Here is a 20,964-nt window from a genome sequence, read left to right on the forward strand (position 1 = left end):
AAACCGCCACTCCTGTGTTTATTACCAGATTCTAGGTTAAACCTTTTGGTCACTGTCTGCCTCAACTTCTATTACTCTAGCCTTGCACGTGGCCTGAGTTTTGGGCAGAAGTTCCTAAAGAAGCTCAGTTACTCTGTACATTTATCATGGTTGCTGTTACACTCACCAGGTTCAATTAGCTTTCGTCCAGCATAATGTTATATTACAGCAAATCTCAATGGTTGGTGGTATTGCACAGTCTTACAAATTGTCTTCTTAGTATGTGAGCAAATGTTCAATCTTATGAAAACAAAATGTTGTGGTAAGAATCCTTTGTGCAAAAACTGATGCATATGTGTAAATAAAACAAATTATGTAGCTTATACCTATACTGAATGTCACTGATTTCCTCTCCACTAGGAAGCGAACCTGCAAGATCCTGGATATCTGTCATTGTGGTAACTTACCACAGGAAGAAAGATGACAGAGTCAGAATGGGACACAGACATCAAAAGTGCCAGCCTTGCACAGACTAAACTGTTATAAAAAGATAAAGAATTTGGACTCCACTAAGACTTGAACCTAGAGCTCCAAGGAGTTTCGCTGTTTCAGCGTTGAAGTTTCAATTGTTAATCAGCCTGTAAGAATAAATTGTGAACAATAAAACCTAAGAACTCAGATCTGTTTTATTTTCTTGTAACTTCTACAAAATAATACATTTTAAAAATCCTTCATCATTATGAAAATAAGGGGCCTTGTTGTTCCTGTGATGGGGTGAATGAGCTTCAGCACCCCAACAAAATAGCCTGGGAAAGTGACTTAAAGATCACCAGCACATAGCCGTCTGCTTATGCTATTGAAGAGATACAACCTGTTGCTTTCTCTGCCCCGGATAACGCTGCTTAGTATTGGACCCACGTTAAATAAGACTTCAGGTTTTTTTTTCCTCTTTTAAACCCACATCTAAAGGACCTCCCCCCATCCTGAGGGGAGGGTCCACAGAATCTGGAAAAACCAACTAATTACTGGGGACAAATAATGAAAAAACAGGTACGGGTGTGAGGGTCAAAGGGTTAAAACGAGGGAACCGGATGGGGACACCGAGCAGAGAGCCCCAGACAGCGCCCACTGTCCCCCGAAGGTCTCGAGAGAACCAGCAGACGGTGCCCATTGGAACTCTGCCTGGATATGTGAGCGGATGCAGGAACGGAAATAGGCCCCACAGTCGCAGGCCCCTCCCCCGGCCAACCTCTTCTCCCTGGTTTTGTAGATTGCCCATTTGGCCATAGCCAGTAGGAGGTTGACTAGGAGGTCCCGCGACTTTGTGGGGCCACGGATGGGATGTGCATAAATTAACAAGTGGGGGGAAAGTGCAGCCAGAACCGCAACAGGAGGTTCTGGAGGAGCCGAAAGAGGGGTTGTAGCCTGGCGCATTCGATGTAGATGTGCGCCAGCATCTCCCTCACGCCACAGAAGAGGCACGTGTCAGGGGTGGGACTGAACCGCGCCAAGTACACGCCCGTGCTCACCGCGCCGTGCAGGATTCTCCAGCAGATGTCCCCAGTGGGCTGTGGAACCAAGGTCAAATAGAGGCTGGCCCACCGGGGCTCCCCACCCTCCATTGGTGGTACGAGGTCCCACCACTTGGTGTCTGGGCGGGACAGGAGGGTGGGGAAGTGGAGCGTGTGAAGCACAAGTGTGAAGCACGAGCGTGTACAGGTGTCTCTTTGGAATAAGACTTCAGTTGGTTTGCTCCCCTGCATGAAGTGCAAGCCTAAACCTTTGTAGGGCGGCCTAGATTTGGATACACCAAAAAACACTTGGTAACTACGTCTGAGCTCATACTAGATTTTTCCCTACTGTTGCTTCCCCCACTGGCTCCCGTGTTGGGGGCGCTAGGCCAAGCAGCTGCCACAAGCACTTTGAGCTGTCCACAATCCCCATAGCAAGGGAGCCATGCTCTCTGCACAGCCCGTGCCTGCCCCGCACCCTGTGCTGTGCCGCGGGCACACGAAGAGGCCAGGGGGCTCTGTAGAGCGGGCAGGCTCTCGTGTGCGCTGGCGGGGCTGAGCGCTGCAGGGCGCTAGCGGGGACCGGGAGGCAGCGGCAGTCCGGGCAGCGCAGCCTGTTTAGTGCGTTGAGGCGCCCGCCCGCTCTCTTTCTCCCCCCTCCACTCGGCCGGCTGCGCGGCGCGCCGGGACCGCCGGGGGCGCCCGCCCGCCGGGGAAGACTGGCAGGGCGGCCGCGCGGCTGGGCAGCGGGGCCGAGCTTTGCAGCCCTGGCTGGGGCTCGGCGCGGCGCTGCCCCCTCCCCTCGGGCTGTGGAGGCGGGTTGGTTTGAAAGGCAGGCAGCAGCGGCGGCGGCGTAAGCGGCTCGGGCGGGCGGCAGCAGGAGGCGCCGTTGGGAGCCCCCATGCCGGCCCCGGCAGCCATGAGCGCGGCAGGCGGGCGGCGGCCGGCCGGGGCGAGGCGCTGAGGGCCCGTCCGGCGGCTTCCCCCACCCCCATGGCCTTCATGATGATGAAGAAAAAGAAGTTCAAGTTCCGCGTGGAGCTGGAGCTGGACGAGCTCTCCTCCGTGCCCTTCGTCAACGGCATCCTCTTCTGCAAGGTGCGGCTGCAGGACGGCGGCAGCTTCAGCGGGGAGTCCTCCCGGTAGGTGCCCCGGCCGGCAAGCGGTGCCTGTGCAAGCTCCCCCGTCGTGCCCCGCCCCACAGACCTGGGCAGCCGCCTTCCTCCGGCGCGGCGCCTCGCATGCAGCCCCCTCCCCGGCAGCCCTTCCTCGGGGGGAGCCTTGCGATGGAAGCGGTACCCCGCCTCCGCCCGGCGTTACCGCCTAGGGCCCCTCCGCCCGCTCCTGGGCCGGGCTCTGCTGCTGCTGTGGCTCCCGCGCGCGCGTCGGGGTAATAACTGTGCACTGGCAACGCAGGTAACACCGACACCCCTGTCAGAGGCGCTTGCTGTTGCTTCCTTCCAGGCTTCTGAACTGGCCAGCACGTAGGAGCAGGCACTTGAGCCCTTCCTTGAATCTTTGGTGCATAGGTGACTGGTGCTTGGGGTGTGTGTGTGCAGAGATGGCTACCCACAGCAACGGGGGATGAGGGGCCATCCCAGTTAGCAATTACAATGGGGGGGCACAAGGGGCGGAGCACCTCCGAGTGCTACCACGAGTCACCTATGTCGTGATTCGCTAGAGCCCTGTGTGGATATAAAATTTAGCAATCATGGTCTGCATATCTGCAGATTTGAAGGGCTCCTAGGGATGACTGTACGTTTAGACTGGGTTCTTCTGGACGTACTCAGTGGCAATGTGCTAAACTTAAGTATGCCAGGGGCTACTTTCCTTGCACAAAGGTGAGGACAGTGATTTATCTTGGGAGCTTCATCATTGTGGACTTGCTCTTAAATTATTCACTGCTTATGATTAGATTGTGCATTCTGAAATGGGTATTAATGGATCACTGCAGATAGATTAGATGACTCAGAAGTGAGGTGTCCATCTCAAGCTTTTTTTTTTAAACGTTTCTTGCAAGTTTTGATGGCATTTAGCAATGGACTTTAGGGCATCTCATATCTTCTCATGTAGACATGGCATTTAGTGTGATGTTACAGCTTGGAAGAAGCTAGAAAAAGTTGTGTATAGGCTTCAGCTAGGCAGGTAGTTCAGTGACTAACTATACATGTTTTCCTAAAAGTTTATTTCTTCAGTTAGAAAATAATAGTGTGCAATTTTCAGCAGTTACACATTTACACGTGTGTGTGTGTGGGGGGGGGGGGGAAGTGGCTCCTGGGAAGCCACCTGAATCCCCACCCACTGCTGCCTCTGATACAATAATGGCCATACTGGATCAGACCAAAGGTCCATCTAGCCCAGTATCCTGTCTGCTGACAGTGGCCAATGCCAGATGCCCCAGTGGGAGTGAACACAACAGGTAATCATCACGCGATCCCTCTCCTGTCATCCATTTCCAGAAAAACAGAGGATGGGGACATCATTCCTACCCATCCTAGCTAATAGCCATTGATGGACCTAACCTCCATGCAGTTAGCAGTGTGGGGGTGGGGTAGGTAGCTTCTGAGGAGCCAGTGCTCGCAGGGAACCTGCTTAAAAGTTGGTTCCCCCCTAAGCTCTGGTTCCTGCCTGCTCTACACATTCACTGTCTCTTTAAGAAACAGTCTGCTCTAAAGCATGTACTCTTCAGTAACGCAAAGTTATATTGACTTTCAAAACTCAAGGGAATGTACACTCACAACAGTTCCCTACCTCCGCCCCGTGCCATCTTCTGTATCTATCAACATTAATGTTAATGTAATGAGTCGGCATGTAAGCAAGCAACTAGTCGACTATCCCATAGGCAAATGCTTATGGGATAGTTGACTAGTCACTTCCCCTCCCTTGCTGACTCTTATCAGAAAGAGATAGTTGACTAGTCGCTTCCCCTCCCTTGCTGACTCTTATCAGAAAGAGGCAGCAAGAGGGACTGGGGGGGGGGAGCAGGATCCGGTGCTGAGGGAAGCCAGCTTAAAAGCTGGTTCCTCCCAGCACCATCTCTATAGGGAGAAGGGGTAGGGGCGCAGCAGGGAACTGGCAGCACTTCCACCTTTGAAATGTAGTGAGAGAAGAACTTCTGCTACATTTCAAAATCAGCAGCGCTGCGGGGTGCCTGGGTGAGCTGGGGACTCAGTCCCCCACTGGCCCCACGCTCCCGGTGGTGCTTTGCTTTTGAAATGTAAAGAGCCTTCCTGAGGCTCTTTTACATTTCCAAAGCAGGGAGCACGGGACCCACAGGGAACTGCTTGAGTCCCCTGCTGTCCGTGCTCCTCGCAGCGCTTCCGCCTTTAAAATGAAGTAAGAACTGGCAGGGCTCTTGGTACATTTCAAAAGCGGAGGCACTCTTATTGACTAATTGAATAGTCGATGCAAATTACATCGACTATTTGATTAGTTGATTAATCTAAATTTAACATCCTTAGTAATAAGTCTATGGAAGTCTGTGTGCAGAAATATTGTAGACAGTTGAGAAAATAAGTGCATGATGTAAAGAGGTTGTGTACTCTTTATTCCCCTTCAGACTTTTTTTAAAGTAAATTCTGACTGGAATTTTCTTACCAGTGAAAGATGTGCATCTATCTGTCTGTCTGACCATGAGTCAGTCTGTTCAAGAACTCCTAAATGGTAAGAGCTAGGAACACCAAATTCAGTATGCATCTTCCTTTTATCCTAACTTAAAGCAAGGTCAGGATTTGGTTCTGCCAAGAAAATGAGAAGTGCCAGGAATGGGACTGTTTTCCATAACATGAAAAGGGGGGGCAAAGAAAGGAGGGATTTGATACTGAAAGTGGGTAGTGGGGGGCAGCAAGCACAGGGAAGAGCTATATTGCAGCTTGAACACTTGAGGTGGCAGCAGAGGGGGTGCCGTGCCACCACACCACCAAGAGAGTGGCCGGCAGGGCTGGGGCTCTCCATCTTGCCTGCCACCAGACTGGGTAAGTAATCCTGCTTCCCCAAATCCTCCACCCTCCCTTTTGGTCATAGGGCCAGGAGGGGGAAGGCCCCTGCTGGCTGGGAGGTGTGGGGGAGAGAGAGAGCCCCTGCCAGCTTGGGGGGGGGAAGTGACACAGAAAGCACCACTGAATGGGACCTTCCCCCCATCCTGAGCCTCTCCTTACTCCCCAACCCTCACACCCCACATTGCCAGCTCTCCGCCTTTAACCCCTTCTCAACCTCCCACTCTGACTTTTGCATCTCCCACCCCACCAGCCTCTTGCCCTGAAGGACCCAGGCAAATGCTAGGTAAGACTTCTAGTAACGTAATATGACTAAAAAAGGACAGTTTACCCATTCTATGTTAAAGTATGGAAATAAAAATAATCATGTTCTTACAACTCAGTTTATATAACACATGGTTGTAGTCAGCAGTAGGGATGTAAAAAGCAGATAATTGTGTAATCGCTGAAATTCTAAGTGGTTACACGCACCTGTAATAGAGGGCGGCAGCCAGCTCCTTGGTAGCCGGTGTGTATCTGAAGCTGACTGCACACATTGCTGTACCTCTCCCAGGATGCACTGGCTTCTGCCTGCAGTCCTGCTCCCGCTCCTGCACCTGCTTCTGGGGAGCTGGCTGCTGCCCCCCACTCTGCTGCCTTTGTATCAGAGTAAAAAAAAAAAAAAGTAGTGTGGGGTGGAAGCCAACTCACCAGAAGTGGGGCGAGAGCCTGCATATAACCAATAAGTCCAGGTTTATTGGTTAATCATTTAAATGATTATACGTTTACAGCCTAGTCAGCAGTATCCATTAAAAATTTGATTTTAGGCATCCTGTACTGTACTCTTCTTCTATTTGATACTATACTGCTTTTTTCACTTTTTTTATGTATTTGAGAATCACAGTAAAAATATTTAACACAAAAGTATCCATAGAAATATAGCATCTTATTTCTTGTATGTGTCTGAGCCATGCACTTAACAGGAATAATTCCACTGTCAAACTGCAGAGCAAATGCAGCTGTGCAAAAACAGCTGGATTCCTTTTTGCCTCATAGGTCAGCAGCAGAACTATCAGCTCAGTTTTGATGGCAGAATATTTATTTGTGGATGATGGTAGGAGACAGAATGTAACTTGATTTTTATCTTTCCAGATATCAGGAGGAAGTTGCATGGTTGGCAATTATAAACTGTTCTATTCTGGCTTGTCAACTTGTTTAATAAATTCTAGAGAGAAAATAAATATCCAAAACCAATATAATATCAGTCCACTTCATGAATTACACCTTTGCTTTAATGTCATTCGGCAATTATTCATTGTGGCAATTTTTTCAAGGCTGGACAGCTAGAAATCAGTATAAAAATTCTATTGTTATTCAGTGCTTGTTATTAAATTACCCTATATAGGTGTCAAACCTACTGAATTATCTGTTTTGATTTTGTGCATAGAAGTGTCTCATTAGGATAATGTTGAGAATTCCAGCAACCTCAGGGCAGAAAGCAAGGCACAAACCCAGTCTGTTTGTGAGTTTTATATTTAGGCCTTGTCTACACTGGCACATTTTGTTGCCAAAAAATGCCTTTTGGTGACAAAACAGTGAGAGCATTTACACTAGGGATGTTAAAATGCGATTAATTACATAAGTATGCAACTGCTGAAAATTTCAGCAGTTACAAGTGGGGGGGGGGAGCTGCTCCCCGAGCACTGTGTGCATGCAGGAAACCGGCTTTTAAATACCTGAAGTATCTGACAGCTGAGTGATCTGCTCCATTTGGGAAACAGCAAATCAATCGAATGCTCCCTGCTAGAAACACAGTGGCAGGGAGACTGCTGGTGTAGGGGGAGGGTTGGAGAGATTGCTGTGCTGCTTTGGCATTCCTCAGCATGGAGAACTCACAGAGCCACTCACCATGCCACTCCCAGCAGCTGAGAATGCTGTAAGAGAACTCAGAGGGAATCCCAAGAAGTGCAGGGATCAGCTCTGCCTTCTTACAAAACTGCACCGGGGGATGCTTACCCACATCGCTTTTCTCTGTCGACTAGCAAACTGGCCATGAAACATTGATAATGGGAGGCAGAAAAACCAGTTTGACTGTTTTCACTTTTGCATGTTGACAGCGCTTTGTGTCAGATCTTCCCAGTGTAGACATAGTGTTAGATTTCACTAAAGCAGTAACAAGTGTAAATCCTCAGGCACTCTACAGCCTTAACATGGAGTCAAAGACAGTCAGTTCCCTTAGGCATTCCAGTCTATCTTGCCACCCTGGCAAGTTTGTTGGTGATAGATGTAATTTCTGGTGTAAAGTGGCCATGTTCAGGTTACTCCCAGTTAGGAATGTAAGAATGTACCTCTTGAAATGGGTAACCCAGTTTATCAGTTACCCAAATGGTTACATGTGGCTCCAAGTCCAGCTCCAGGTGTGCACCAGCTGCCCCTGTATCAGTCGCAGCATCATGGGGCAGCAACCAGCTTTCTGGGAGCAGAGTGGCAGTCATATACCAGCTCCTGAGAAGCCAGCTGCAACCCCACACTGCTGCTGCTGATGCAAGGCAGTACCACATCTGGAGCTGGCTTAAAAGCTGATGCATGGGACAGCAGCCAGGGAACAGGCTGCTGTGCCATGTGTAACTTCTGAAATTTTCAGTAATTACATGGTTAACCAATTTTAATGCATTTTAACATCCCTACTCCCAGTCCCTTAGAAAAGGTCACTCACACCAGGTCAGTTGTACTCAGATCTCAAATCAAAGAGAAGGCTTGTAGCCAATCCTGTAATAAATTAACTAAAGATTTATTAACTGAGAAAAGAAATGTAATAATTATTTATGACGTTAAAACAGGAAATGTACAAGTACAAATAAGATAACGTTTAAGATTTATATAAGCTTCTGTCATAAGCAGTTTTGTACACTCATTAGGGCTGACTCATGCAGCATGGGAATTGCTTGCTTATGTTCAGAAATCTTTGCCAAGAAAGAACTAGGTAAATTCATCGAGGTTAGGTCCATCAATGGCTGTTAGCCAGGATGGGTAGGAATGATGTCCCTAGCCTCTGTCAGAGGCTGGGAATGGGTGACAGGAGAGGGATTAAATTGATGATTCCCTGTTTTTTTCACCCCCTCCGGGACATCTGACATTGGCCACTGTTGGAAGACAGGATACTGGACTAGATGGACCTTTGGTCTAACCCAGTATGGTTGTTCTTATGTTGTCCCTCAGGCTATATCTACACTGCAGTGCTATTTTGGGATACCAGAGGTATCCCAAAATAGCTATTTCACATTTTTTGAGCACGCCCGTTATTTCAAAATATAACAGGCTCACTACAGTATTCCAATGTCCCTGTAAACCACATTCCATGAGGTGTAAGGGACGTTTTGGAATAGCGATTTATTTTGAAATTAGTGTTGTGTAACTATTTCAAAATAACATCAAAATAAGATACTCAATTTGCGTAGCTCAAATTGCGTATCTTATTTTGACCTGCAGTGCCATGTCGATGTATGCTATCTGGATGCTGAGCGTGCAAGACCTCAATTCCTACTGTTCAGGGATTTGTATTCCCTCTTCTGTATGGGCAGTTCTGCATATAACCTCTTCAGGGGATGAAGCATGTGACAAAAACTTGGTTCTACAGCAGCTCAGTAACCCATCCTGATGATCAGGAGATAAGATCACCTGTTGGAATCCGATATTTTGAATTAGGTGAAGTGTGTGTGTTTTGTAATTGCCCACCACCACCATCTATTTGAGGTTCAGAACAAACATTTCAGTTTTAGAGCACACAGAGATACAGTAATTCCTCATTTAATGTGTGCCCACTTAACACGTTTTCGTGATAGCACAATTTTTTTTTTAGGGAACTTTTTTGAATTACACGACCATCCCCAGAATAACACGATTTCCCCAGCCGGTCCGTTGCTGGTGGCTGCGCGGGGCTTCCCCTGCCTCCCTGCAAAGCGGTGGAGGGTTTGCCTCTTGCCGCACCATTCCACGGCAGACCCGTCACAGGGGCATACTCCCAAACCAGTCCTCATCCCTTCTTTTCCCCTTCCCTTCCCCAGAGCCAAACACCTCCCCTCCGTGCTGTAACCCAGTCGCCCTTTCTCCCCCAGCCTTATGTTCCGCTCCCAACAGACACCACCGCTTGAAATGCAACCCCCACCTTTTCCATTATTTTCAATGGGAAAATTGACCCTGCATAACACGTTTTCACTTAACACGATCATTTTCTGAAACTTATCTATAGTGTTAAATGAGGAATTACTGTATTACCTAACAGCACAGATACAGATATTGTAGGTAGGATTAATACATGCAGTCTCTATAAAATTTAAACACAGCTTTTTTAAGTGTTCAGTCAATGTCTGGCAACACACAATTGCTCACGGGAAACTTATGGGAGTTAAGTGCTGTTCCCAGTGACTGCGAGGAGGACACTTAACTACCATTTGTGTCTTTGGAAATCTTCCCTTTTAAGAAGAGTTTTACTCAGAACTACTAAAACAGTTTTATAAATGCCTTGCACTTCGTTCCCAATACTTATTCTTCAAATACAAGATAACAAAAAAAAAGCCAAATATACATCAACATCAGTTTCTTACAATAGCATGAGATGTAGACAAAATGTGACTAAAATACTACGTACATGCTATGAGCCAAATGGATCCAGCTACTCTTACGTCCACAAACTGTATTGCTAAATTGTAGTGTGTGTGTTTGAAGTCCTGACGCTATGTCAATAATAATAAAACAATGTCAGTAGTCTCAGTGAGCAACAGGGGATAACAGACATGTCAGGTAAAAGATCAGACTGTTGGAAATATTTATTCTTCAGCACTTTCATATCTTCCTTGTACAATATGTACGTTAGTGAAGACAAAAGGCTTGTTTACACTGTTTCATAAGTCGATAAATTCAGTCCCATCAACAATGTAAATTACATCAACTTAACACAGTGTCTGCAATGTGTTATGTTGACACAAGATGCTCTCCTGCCGATATAGCTTATGCTTCTTGTTGAGGTGGAGCAATTACGTGATCAGGAAAGCATTCTCCCAGCAACATAGTGCATCTTCACCAGATGCGCTACATTGACGGAGCTGTGCCAACGTAGCACGATAGTGAAAACAAGCCCTTAGTCCTTGCTATTGGCATTTCACAATCTAAGCCAAGGATGCTTATTTAGTTGAAGTGCCTGGAGGTTCTAGGACCAGAAAAAACGTGCCTTGTACAATAAACAGAACTATGTAGCACTTTAAAGACTAACAAGATGGTTTATTAGGTGATGAGCTTTCTTGGGCCAGACCCACTTCCTCAGATCAAATAGTGGAAGAAAATTGTCACAACCATATATACCAAAGGATACAATTTAAAAAAAAAAGTGAACTCATATGAAAAGGACAAATCAAATTTCAGAACAGAAGGGGGATGAGTGGGGGAGGTAAATGTCTGTGAACTAATGATATCAGAGGTGATAATTGGGGAAGCTATCTTTGTAATGGGTAAGATAATTAATGTATTTGTTTAAACTTAGGCGTAAAGTGTCGAATTTAAGCATGAATGTCAGTTCAGAGGATTCTCTTTCAAGTGTGGTCTTAAAAGGTCTTTGAAGCAGAATGCAGGTAATCAAGTCATTGAGACAATGTCCTTTCTGGTTGAAATGGCAAGAAACTGTTTTTTCTTTGATCCTGTCTAATATCTGTTTTGTGGGCATTGATTCTTTGGCGAAGTGTCTGAGACATTTGTCCAATGTACATAGCAGACGGACACTTTCGGCACATGATAGCATAAATTATATTTCTGGATGAGCAGGAATATGTGTTCTTGATCTTTTAACTCACTTGGTTAGGTCCAATAATGGTATCAGCAGAGTGAATATGTGGACAAAGCTGGCAACGGGGTTTGTTGCAAGGAAAGGAACCAGGGTTGGTATTAATGTGGTATGTCCTGTGGTTGTTGGTAAGAATCATCTTGAGGTTAGGTGGTTGTCTATAGGAGACTATGGGTCTGTCTCCCAGAGCTTCTTGGAGTTTAGTATCCTGTTCCAGTATAGGCTGTAGTGTATTGATAATGTGTTGGACAGGTTTAAGTTGGGGGCTGTAGGTGATGACAAGTGGTGTTCTATTGTTGGTTTTCCAAAGTGGGCGATCAGGAAATAGCATTTCAACCGCAAGCAGAAAGTTTTAAAAGTGGCCCATGGCAGTGGAATTTACAGTTGTGACCAGAGCAGTCACTGTAGTAGGAAATGGGGCATTGTAGAACAACTGCTCAAGAACTATTAGGGTTGACACGGGTCATGCAATGTTTACACTGTGTATTGTAATGTGGCACTGAGGTTTGCCAGAGACAAATCTAAGTAAGTGTGTGTGTGTAGACATAGGCCTGGTTAAAAGTTAAGTCACCTTGTGTTGACCTAAGTGGCTTTCATTCAGCTGATGAAAGGTCTGTCTTCTGCAGAAGCCCAAAACTCAACAATGAAAAAATATTCCTGCTCTGCATCAGACATACAGCTCTTCTCTAGGCCAGTGTTCTATTTACAGTTAGTCCTACATTTGAGAATTACTACAACCTGTGTGTCCTTTTTAAAGCAAATCACCTAGTATACTATAGTTTTACATACAGGAAGGAATCATAATTTATGCCTTGCTAATTTGCAAATAAACTGGTGCAAAGTTTTATACTGATTTGTTAATTTGCATTATTCTTAGCTTATTCCTAGTGCTAGTGTTCATCCTTTAACTTTGTAACATTAGTTACAGAAATGTTTGATTTGTCAAGCACTACAACTCCTGGAATGAGTTTCACAGGAAACTGACTCATAACGGAAGGCTTTCACTGTTGTGTCCATTATCATCACCATTATAGTTGCCAAGTAGTCATCTGAGTTTATATCTATGGTAACCAATCAAAATTGTGGGGGAAGCTTTGCATACGAAATAGGAAATCTCAGAAATTACAATATGATTCTTAAAAGTTTGAGTTTAAATAGTTTAGTCACGTGTTTGTTTGTATACTGATAACTTGTCTGCTGGAAAAATCACAAATATCAAAACATGAGCTATACAAATTTTCTTTTGGGTGCTCAGTATAACTAAAATTTTTGTGTGGAACCCTTGGACTAAGTACCATTCAAGTCAAATTGGTTTTTTTAGCTATATATGCTAGGTCTGTGATGTCCAATCAGTTCTGAAGCAGTAGCCAAATAGCCACATGTGGTTAATGGCTAGTGTGGTGGACACCATGGTGCTAGGATATGTTTTTTGTTGTTTCAATTACCTTGTTATTGGAATGAAATGGAATATTAGTGGTTCTTTGTAAATGCATAGATGTAACTATTCATCTGACAGAAATACATGGTGCTTTTTGGAAACCCCATCTGATGGGAATCCACGTTTTTGTATAGTCTTTAAACTTTGTAAAATCATCAACTTAATGATACATATGTGCATTTTCCACATTTTCAAATATATTGATTATGACCGAGAACACACAATATACAGTGTTCACAATTTGAATTGTAAAAAGATAAGAGTATTTTTCACGTCATCTAATATAAGTGCTGTAGTGCAATCTCTTTATCGTGAAAGTGCAACTTACAAATGTAAAATTAGTTTTTGTTTAAGTCAAGGTCTGCAAAAAAAATGTAAAACTTTAGAGCCTACAAGTCCACTCAGTTCTTCTACTTGTTCTTCTTCTTTTTCTTGGCTAAGGCAAACAAGTTTGTTTACATTTATGGGAGTTGCTGCTTCCCAATTTTTATTTACCATGTCACTTGAAAATGAGAACAGGTACTGTTATAGCCAGTGTTGCAAGGTATTTATGTGCCAGATAAATTAAACATTTGTATGTACCTTCGAGCTTGGACCTGTAGATCTTTTTTTAAAGTGAAAATATTTATAATTTAGCCCAGTAGCTGGGAGAAGAAGTCTGCACACAACAGCAGATTGCTATTCTCCCAGATCTTGGCAACCAATGTGACAGAGGACTTTTCATGATGAATACGTGACAGTGCTATGTTGCTAAGCCATGGCAAATGAGGTGCCCATAAATTTCCAGTAATAATACATATAACTTTGTTAAGCTCTATGTTCACTAGCCACATGTGGGACCAGCAACACCTGACAAGGGCACAGTACTCTGCTGTTGAATAGTAAAGGACAAGGACTGATGATGTAAGCATCTGCGGCTTGCACTCCCAATTGAACTAGCCAATTTTCTGAGCAGGTTGTTCTGAGTGATGACTTTGGCTAATATCTTCTATGGTGCAAATCTGATCACTGAAATACATTAATTTACTGCTCAGTCCAACATCTAAGGGGGTATACTTTGTCATTTTTTAAGATAATTTGATTTTTATTAATTTAGGAAACTGTATATAGTACATGTTGAATCTTCTAGTCTGGCACCCTCAGAACCTAACCAGTGCTGAACCAGGGAATTTGTCAGACCACAGGAGGTCAATGTTGTCTAGCAACATTACCAACACTCACACTGCTTACTGGGCACTTAGAAGACATTTAGGGATAAATTAGAGATAAATGGTAGCACAGAACCATGAGAACCAGGACGGGTGGCTGTAAACAAACTTTATGGGACTGCAGGAAACTTGGCCACACCCATTATAAGTGGACATGCAGCTAACTAAAATCATGCTAGACCACGGATGATTCAGGACTAGAGAGGTTCAACCTAGTTGGCTGAACACTTAAAAAAGCTGTATAGCAGCAGTACGTTAGGAATGGTAAGAACTAACTCACGCATGCAAACACAATAATAATTAGATTTTATTAAACTAAATCTTAAGTGTTAAATAAATGTTTCACATTTGCAGTTGCAACTGTTTCCAGAGTTTTCAGCTGATGTCTGTCCTTACAATTTGAAAAAAAAGGAGTTTATTAACTCTAACAGAGAAGTCCTCAGAAAACTAAGTGTATGGCGTCTAGGGATACCAGGTAGACCCCCTCCCCCCCCCCCCAAAAAAAACCAGACACACTTGAGTGTGGGCGGGGGGGGAGGGATCAGCTGGGAGGGGAGCGGGGCTGGGCAGGAGGCAGGCTGGCGGGGGGTGGTGGTATTGGGGGCCGCGGGGCTGGCTGGGTGGAAGGGGGGGCAGGAAGCAGAGCTGGGGGGGCTGGATGGCAGGAGGGGGGGCAGAGGAAGGGGGGCGGGAAGCAGAGCTAGCGGGGGGAGGGGAGGTGCAACCACTGGCTGGCACTCCCTCTAGTTGCTAGTAGAAGCTGGGCGGGGGCGGGGGGAGTGGCTGAGAGCCACTTCCCCGGCCTGGCTTCTGCAGGCAACCAAAGGCTCCCAGCTGGGAGGCAGGCCATGATTGGCGCTGGGAGCCTCTGCTTGCTGGGTTGGGGAGGTGGCTGGGCGCAAATACTGGACTGTCTGGTAGAAAACCGGACACCTGGCAACCCTAATGGCGTCCTTAAAACTTCTACAACTAACTCCTATCTTCCCCACTCCTGCTGTCTTTTTGATGCAGATCTGATTCCAATGTCTCAAAAAAGCTAAGACTGATTGTGCTTACAATGCTTTTATTTTTGAAGTAAGCCCCACTGAAAACAAGTGTAGGATGGAGTTTCTTTGGGAAAGCTGAGTTATGCTAAAGTAAAATGGGGAATATACTTATGGCAGCACAACTTCACAGTTGATTAATCAGCCCCACCTGGTCAGAGGCTCAAGGCTCCTACAGAGAACTGACTGACAGGGTGGGGCTGATTAATCACCTGTGAAGCTGTGCTGCCCCCACAACTTACAGGAAACAGTGCTTATTGCATCACCATTATGGTCTGTGACAATGATGTTCCAAAATAAAAGGCATGTATTATGGAATATAAAATAAAAAAATGTTAGTGGCAAATGGCAACTCTTTATTTCTCTTTCTGCAGTTTTCTATACTGTATACTTGGGTGATAGATTCTACACCTAGTTAACTAATTAAATAGAACATAAAGATTAGCTAAGATAAAATAAATATCTAGCAATATCCAACATCATAGCTTCAAACACATTCTCTTCCAATAAGCAGTTTTCCTTCTGATGTTTCATTCTTGCAGGTAGGCCCTGCATCAACTTCTTGCACTTCTTACACTTGCTACATTTTTCTTTTTACCCAGAAAACAGATTTTTTCAAAATATTCCCAGATAGGGTCTTTTTTACACCCAGAAGCCGTGACAGATTTTCTGCGACAGAAGGAAGCTGTGTGTGCTGAATAAAACTTCCCTTTTTCTTTCCAGTCAATCCAATGTTCTTTGCTGTGCTGCTTCAGTCCTTTCCTGTGTCTTATGTCTCTATCTTTAGGCAATGTCTTAACTAACTCTGCAGTGCTTGCCCCAAGTCTGCTACCACATAAGCACAGAACAAAAATAATCCTCTCCAAACTGTGTCTGTTTTTGCTCATTAGTCTGCTGAGAAACAGAATTTGAAGATCCAGAATTTTAAGAAGCAAGAGCTGGCTGTTAGGCTGGACAGAGTAGTGTCATTATGTCATTTTTATGAGACTGTAAGACTGTCTAAACTACATCCCTTTTTCGATAAAGGGATGCAAATTAGGCACATCGATATTGCAAATGAAGCCGGGATTTAAATATCCCGGAAAGGCTTTTTAGCGGGGGGAGGGGGGATTCAAAAGATCCTGTACTCCTCATTTTACTTCTCACCTAACAGTAACTAGTCCAGTCATCTTTCTTCTTTGTGTCAAGTCTGTATATCTTTGCATAGCTGAGATACAGATTCTCCTTTCTATGACAATGAACCTGGTTGTCAATTTTTTTCCATCCAACATGTTGCATTATGCCTATCACAAGAGCTGTACTATGTACAGGAAATACTGAACATGGTTGGACTATTTTTTTTTAAATGGAAAAAAAAGAAGTTGTTTAATTTTTAGTTACATACAGACAGTTCAGCAAAGTTTGATAAGTGATTGGGCAGAAGTGGCAGAACATGAATGTTTACTCCTATTTGTCCAGTTGTCTCTTGTGATCTTAATTGCATATGTAATTTTTAAATGTTTGTTATAATTGCTCTCTGTTCCCTTCCTGTCCCTTTTTGCAGGGAGGTGGTGCAGGCAAATTCTGTTCATTGGAAGAAGAAGTTTTTATTTATGTGTAAAATGAGTGCCAGTGTCACTACTGGGATTCTGGATCCTTGCATCTGCAGAGTATCTGTACGGAAGGTAAAAACAGCATTTTTCCTCATCTAGTTCATAGTTTTATCTTCCAGAGTAGGTTTTTTTTTATTTGCTACTGTTCTCTGTATCTTTATAGTTCTAGCAGACATAATAAAATTAATTGACTGTAGTTATAATACTCATTATTAAATATAATTTTGTCATGTGACCATTGCTTATTTAACTCTAATTCACACATTGTAATTTGAGGGGAGCTGTAACAATGAACATCACTTATGCTAGCTAAATGGCAGAATTGCCAGCTATGATTAATTTCAAAATTAGTTGTGACCTAAGAACCATCTCCAGTGTGCCACATCCTGAGGAATCTCGTTAAGTGATTTTTCTGGCTGACAAATTGAGCAGCATAAGTATGTTGCTACTTTGATTAATGCTTTTTCAAGTATGGTGTTAATATATGAAGCAGAAAGCATTGTATGATTTCAAAAGGAAAAATCATAGTTCTTTATAGATGTACGGTGTTTTCAGAGGTAGCCGTGTTAGTCTGTTTCAGGAAAAACAAGGAGTCCAGTGGCACTTTAAAGACTAACAAATTTATTAGAGTATCAAACAAGGAAACTTTCTTTTCATAATTTATGTTGAAACACAACCAAGATAGGTCAGTGCGCATGCAATTTCAGTATTGTTTCAGAAGGATAAACCTCTCACATTATAAAAACTTCCTTCAATTATATTAAGGTACTAAGTATAGTAGAAATTTTTAAGAGCCTGCAGATTGAATATGTCCAGTTGGTCCTCTGTTAATTGTAACAAGGGGACCGCATCTCTCTACTCTGCCACAAACAGATTTTTCTGTATTGCTAGGGGACTTCAGAGGCTTTTGAAAAGATAAGAATAAGGAAGCATTAATGTCTTCACTTCAACACAAGAACTTAAGGATGAGTAGCGTAAATATATTTAAACTACTTGTTCTTTGATCCAGTAATGGCTGGCTTCACTTTCTTTCTGGGAAAAGCCCAACTCTTCCTGGTCAGTGACTGATGCGTGCATAGGAGTTCAGCGCAAGAAGCAACAAGCTTAGGGCATGTTTACACTGGACCTGGGAACTCGTCCAGCCAGAGTAGACAAACTTGTATTAGCAGGGCTCAAGGTACTGCACTAAAAATAGCTGTGTGGACATTGTGGCTCCACTAAAGTTTTAGACTAGTTTCTTGATCTCAAGTCTCATGGCTCAGATGGATTTGAGCTTGGGTGGTTAGCCTGCGTCTCTTTCAGAAGGTCCACACAGCTATTTTCAGAATGCCCGCTCAAGTCTGTCTATTTGAAAGCCGATAAACTCATTCCCAGTTGTTGTGTAGCTACACCATTAGAGGCCCTGAACTCATTCCATGTACTGTCTTAATTTTGCTAGTCTCCAGAGGTGTACCTCCTGCACTCCTTACCCTAGCAGCAGAAAGAAACTGGTGCTGTGTAGCACTGAACAACACTCTCTTTCTCCTGAGAGAACTTTTGTGAAGGCAGCAGGGATGAAGCCTTTCAACTGCATGAGTTAGAAAATATATTGGAGGACTTTAGCATTTTTATTTAATTACTAGCATGTTCCTCAATATTCAGGGATAGATGTTTGACATAACTAATATTATGGCAAAACTGTGTTCAGATATCTTGTGGGTTCCTTCAAAAAGGCAACATTTTAAATGTTTAGGACTTGTTTAGTAAGTAGTATGTGTTTGTTTTTGCAGGAATTAAAAGGTGGAAAGGCATATGCAAAGGTAAATGGACATCTATTATATAAACTGACACTTCCGTCTTGCTTTGCTATATGCTTTATATATTTTAGTATAGTAGGCTAGAATATCTATAATCTTGATACCAAAATGATCTTCCATCTTATCTGTTTTGTAGACATACTGATATTTGAGAGATAGCTTGGACATATTTATTTTGTTTAGTAATCTTTACTCCACCTTTCCTGTAGTTTGCTTTTTCCCTCCCCCTCAAGAATGATGGAAGACTGTACTTCTGTATTTTTGTGTGTGTATGAGATTTTAAATATTTAGAAAGCCTTCCTAGGGCTTTTTTAGGTGAAAGCTGAAACTAAAAGAGTACAGTTGAGCAGCATTTGACACTTAATCATATTAAATGGCATCAGTTCTAATAGTATTTACAAGGCTTTGTAGATCTGTTTTTCTTTTCAACTGTAACTTCCTTTGGTCATCCCTTCTGCATGAAGCAGTCATTCTCATTCAAATGTGATTAAAGGTTAATAACGAATACTAATTATTGTGCATCCAGCAAATGTCTTTAGATTATAATGTGATTTCTAACTCATTCTCTCTTAATAGCTGGGCTTTGCAGACCTAAACCTTGCAGAGTTTGCTGGATCGGGAAATACCACTCGTCGCTATTTATTGGAAGGTTATGATACCAAAAATACCAGACAGGATAATTCCATTCTCAAAGTAATTCATATTTTTTTCCATCATACTTTTTGAGGTAAAAATGTGTTTCTGTTAACTGAGTAAGGGAAAAACAAGAAATAATATGTTGTGGCGCTGAAAACCGCAAACATTACATCCAAACATTCAACAAAGTTTAAAATATATTTGCTCTCAGTGAATATCCTCTGTCAGTAATCACTCTTACTAGAGGAAGAATGGACTTGTAAGTAATATAATGCAATGAAAATCTTAACCTTATTTTTGAGAACCAAGTGACATCCATACAAGTAACAAATTGGTGGATTATTTGTGCCAGTTTTGGAATTCTGATTAGACAGCTACATAGAAGAACCATTTTTAGGTATTACATTAATTTTAGTTTCCTATTCCAATAGGAATTGGGCATTGCAATGTAAATTCAATGTAAGAAGACAATGAAAGAATCCAGCATAGACATCGTTTATATAACTACCACTAACAGTTATACGTTGGTGTAACTGTGTTAGTTATTTTTAGTGTAGTTTTCTTTAATTAGCTTGCCTAATTCTGTAATGAATGAGCTGGTTTTAACATTCCACCATGTATTGTGATAGGAGATGGAAATGCCTTTCTACTCATTCAACCAGAGCCAAACAATTTGTGGAAATATTTGAAATCTCAAACCCCGGAGACAGATCTAGAACAACCATTTTTTTCTGATGCAATCCATTTGGACAAATAGAATTTAGGACAGATTTATGTAATCTGATTGAACTGTGCTTTTTGGGGGGCACTGGGATAGATCAGTCACACAGGTAACTATACAGTTTAGGTGTTCAGTTTCTCCTTGTTTAAGACAGACCTAGGCTTCTCCAAAACATGGGACTTTATTCCAGAAAATGTTCATGAAAACTCTACTGGTGTTGACCTTTTGGTCAAATAAATCTTGATTCATCATGATTATTGACGTTTGAGATTGTTTGCCTTCACCTGTGACTTTCCCAATGATATGAAGTTTTTGTCTCTTGCCATTTAATAAGCACCTCTTCATAAATGATGAATGTGGATGGAAGAATGTGTTTTGTTGCTGGTGTATGTGCACATGGAATTCCTTGTACATCCGCATTTCTGGTCTAGTTCAGGGGTTCTCAAACTGGGGGTCATGACCCCTCGGGGGCATCACACAAAGTTATTACATGGCGGAGTGAGTTGTCAGCCTCCATCCCAAGACCCACTTCACCTACAGCATTTATAGTAGTGTTTAAAATTCAAAAAAAGCTTTTAATTTTTAAGTCCTCAGACTTAAACGCATCAACTTACGACCGTTCATATTTATGACCAACCTCCTATGCAGCCGGAATCCAAGTTATGAACGAAATCCGCACTTACGCACAGCACGGCCGTATGTAAGTGAATGTAATCCGACTTAAGACGAACAGATCGAGTTACGACCTAGTGTTTGGTACGTAACTCGTTCGTAAGTTGGGGACCGGCTGTACAAAAGTTTGAGAACTACTGATCTGGGGGATAGATAAGTTCTCTTAGGTTACATCTAAACTACATCCCTTTTTCGATAAAGGGATGTAAATTAGACGTATTGAAATTGTAAATTAAGCTGGGATTTGAATTCTCGCACTTCATTTACGTAATGGCAGCCACGGCTTTTTTATTTTAAAGCTGCTTGGGGGGGGGGGGGCGCGGTCAAAATGGGGATTGTTCGACAGAAATGCCCGTTTCGAAAGATCCTGTAAAACTCATTTTTTGAGGGTTACAGGATCTTTCGAAATGGGGCATTTCTGTCGAACAATCCCTGTCTTGACTGCGGGTTTTGTGGGTTGTGGGTTTTTTTTTTTTTTTTTTTTCCCCAAAAAACAGCTTTTCGGAAAAAAAGCCGCTGCTGCCATAATGTAAATGAGGCACGGGAAATTAAAATCCAGGC

General features: G+C 43.3%; 1 protein-coding gene across 2 annotated transcripts in view; it reads left to right on the plus strand.

Annotated features, from left to right (window-relative positions):
- Positions 1 to 1,983: 1,983 nt before the first annotated feature.
- The window catches only part of EEIG2 (EEIG family member 2), a 48,180-nt gene continuing 29,199 nt past the window's right edge, over positions 1,984 to 20,964 (plus strand). Inside the window, exons 1-4 of one of the 2 annotated variants that reach the window (XM_075936647.1) lie at positions 1,984 to 2,632; positions 16,530 to 16,650; positions 18,348 to 18,377; positions 18,951 to 19,067. In XM_075936647.1, the coding sequence (XP_075792762.1) occupies positions 2,484 to 2,632; positions 16,530 to 16,650; positions 18,348 to 18,377; positions 18,951 to 19,067 (417 nt within the window). In that variant the 5' untranslated portion in view covers positions 1,984 to 2,483. The remainder of the gene's footprint in view (positions 2,633 to 16,529; positions 16,651 to 18,347; positions 18,378 to 18,950; positions 19,068 to 20,964) is intronic. The other variant, XM_075936648.1, reaches the window with a different exon arrangement.

This window comes from Pelodiscus sinensis, chromosome 9 (assembly GCF_049634645.1).
Source record: "Pelodiscus sinensis isolate JC-2024 chromosome 9, ASM4963464v1, whole genome shotgun sequence".
Lineage (NCBI taxonomy): Eukaryota > Metazoa > Chordata > Testudines > Trionychidae > Pelodiscus > Pelodiscus sinensis.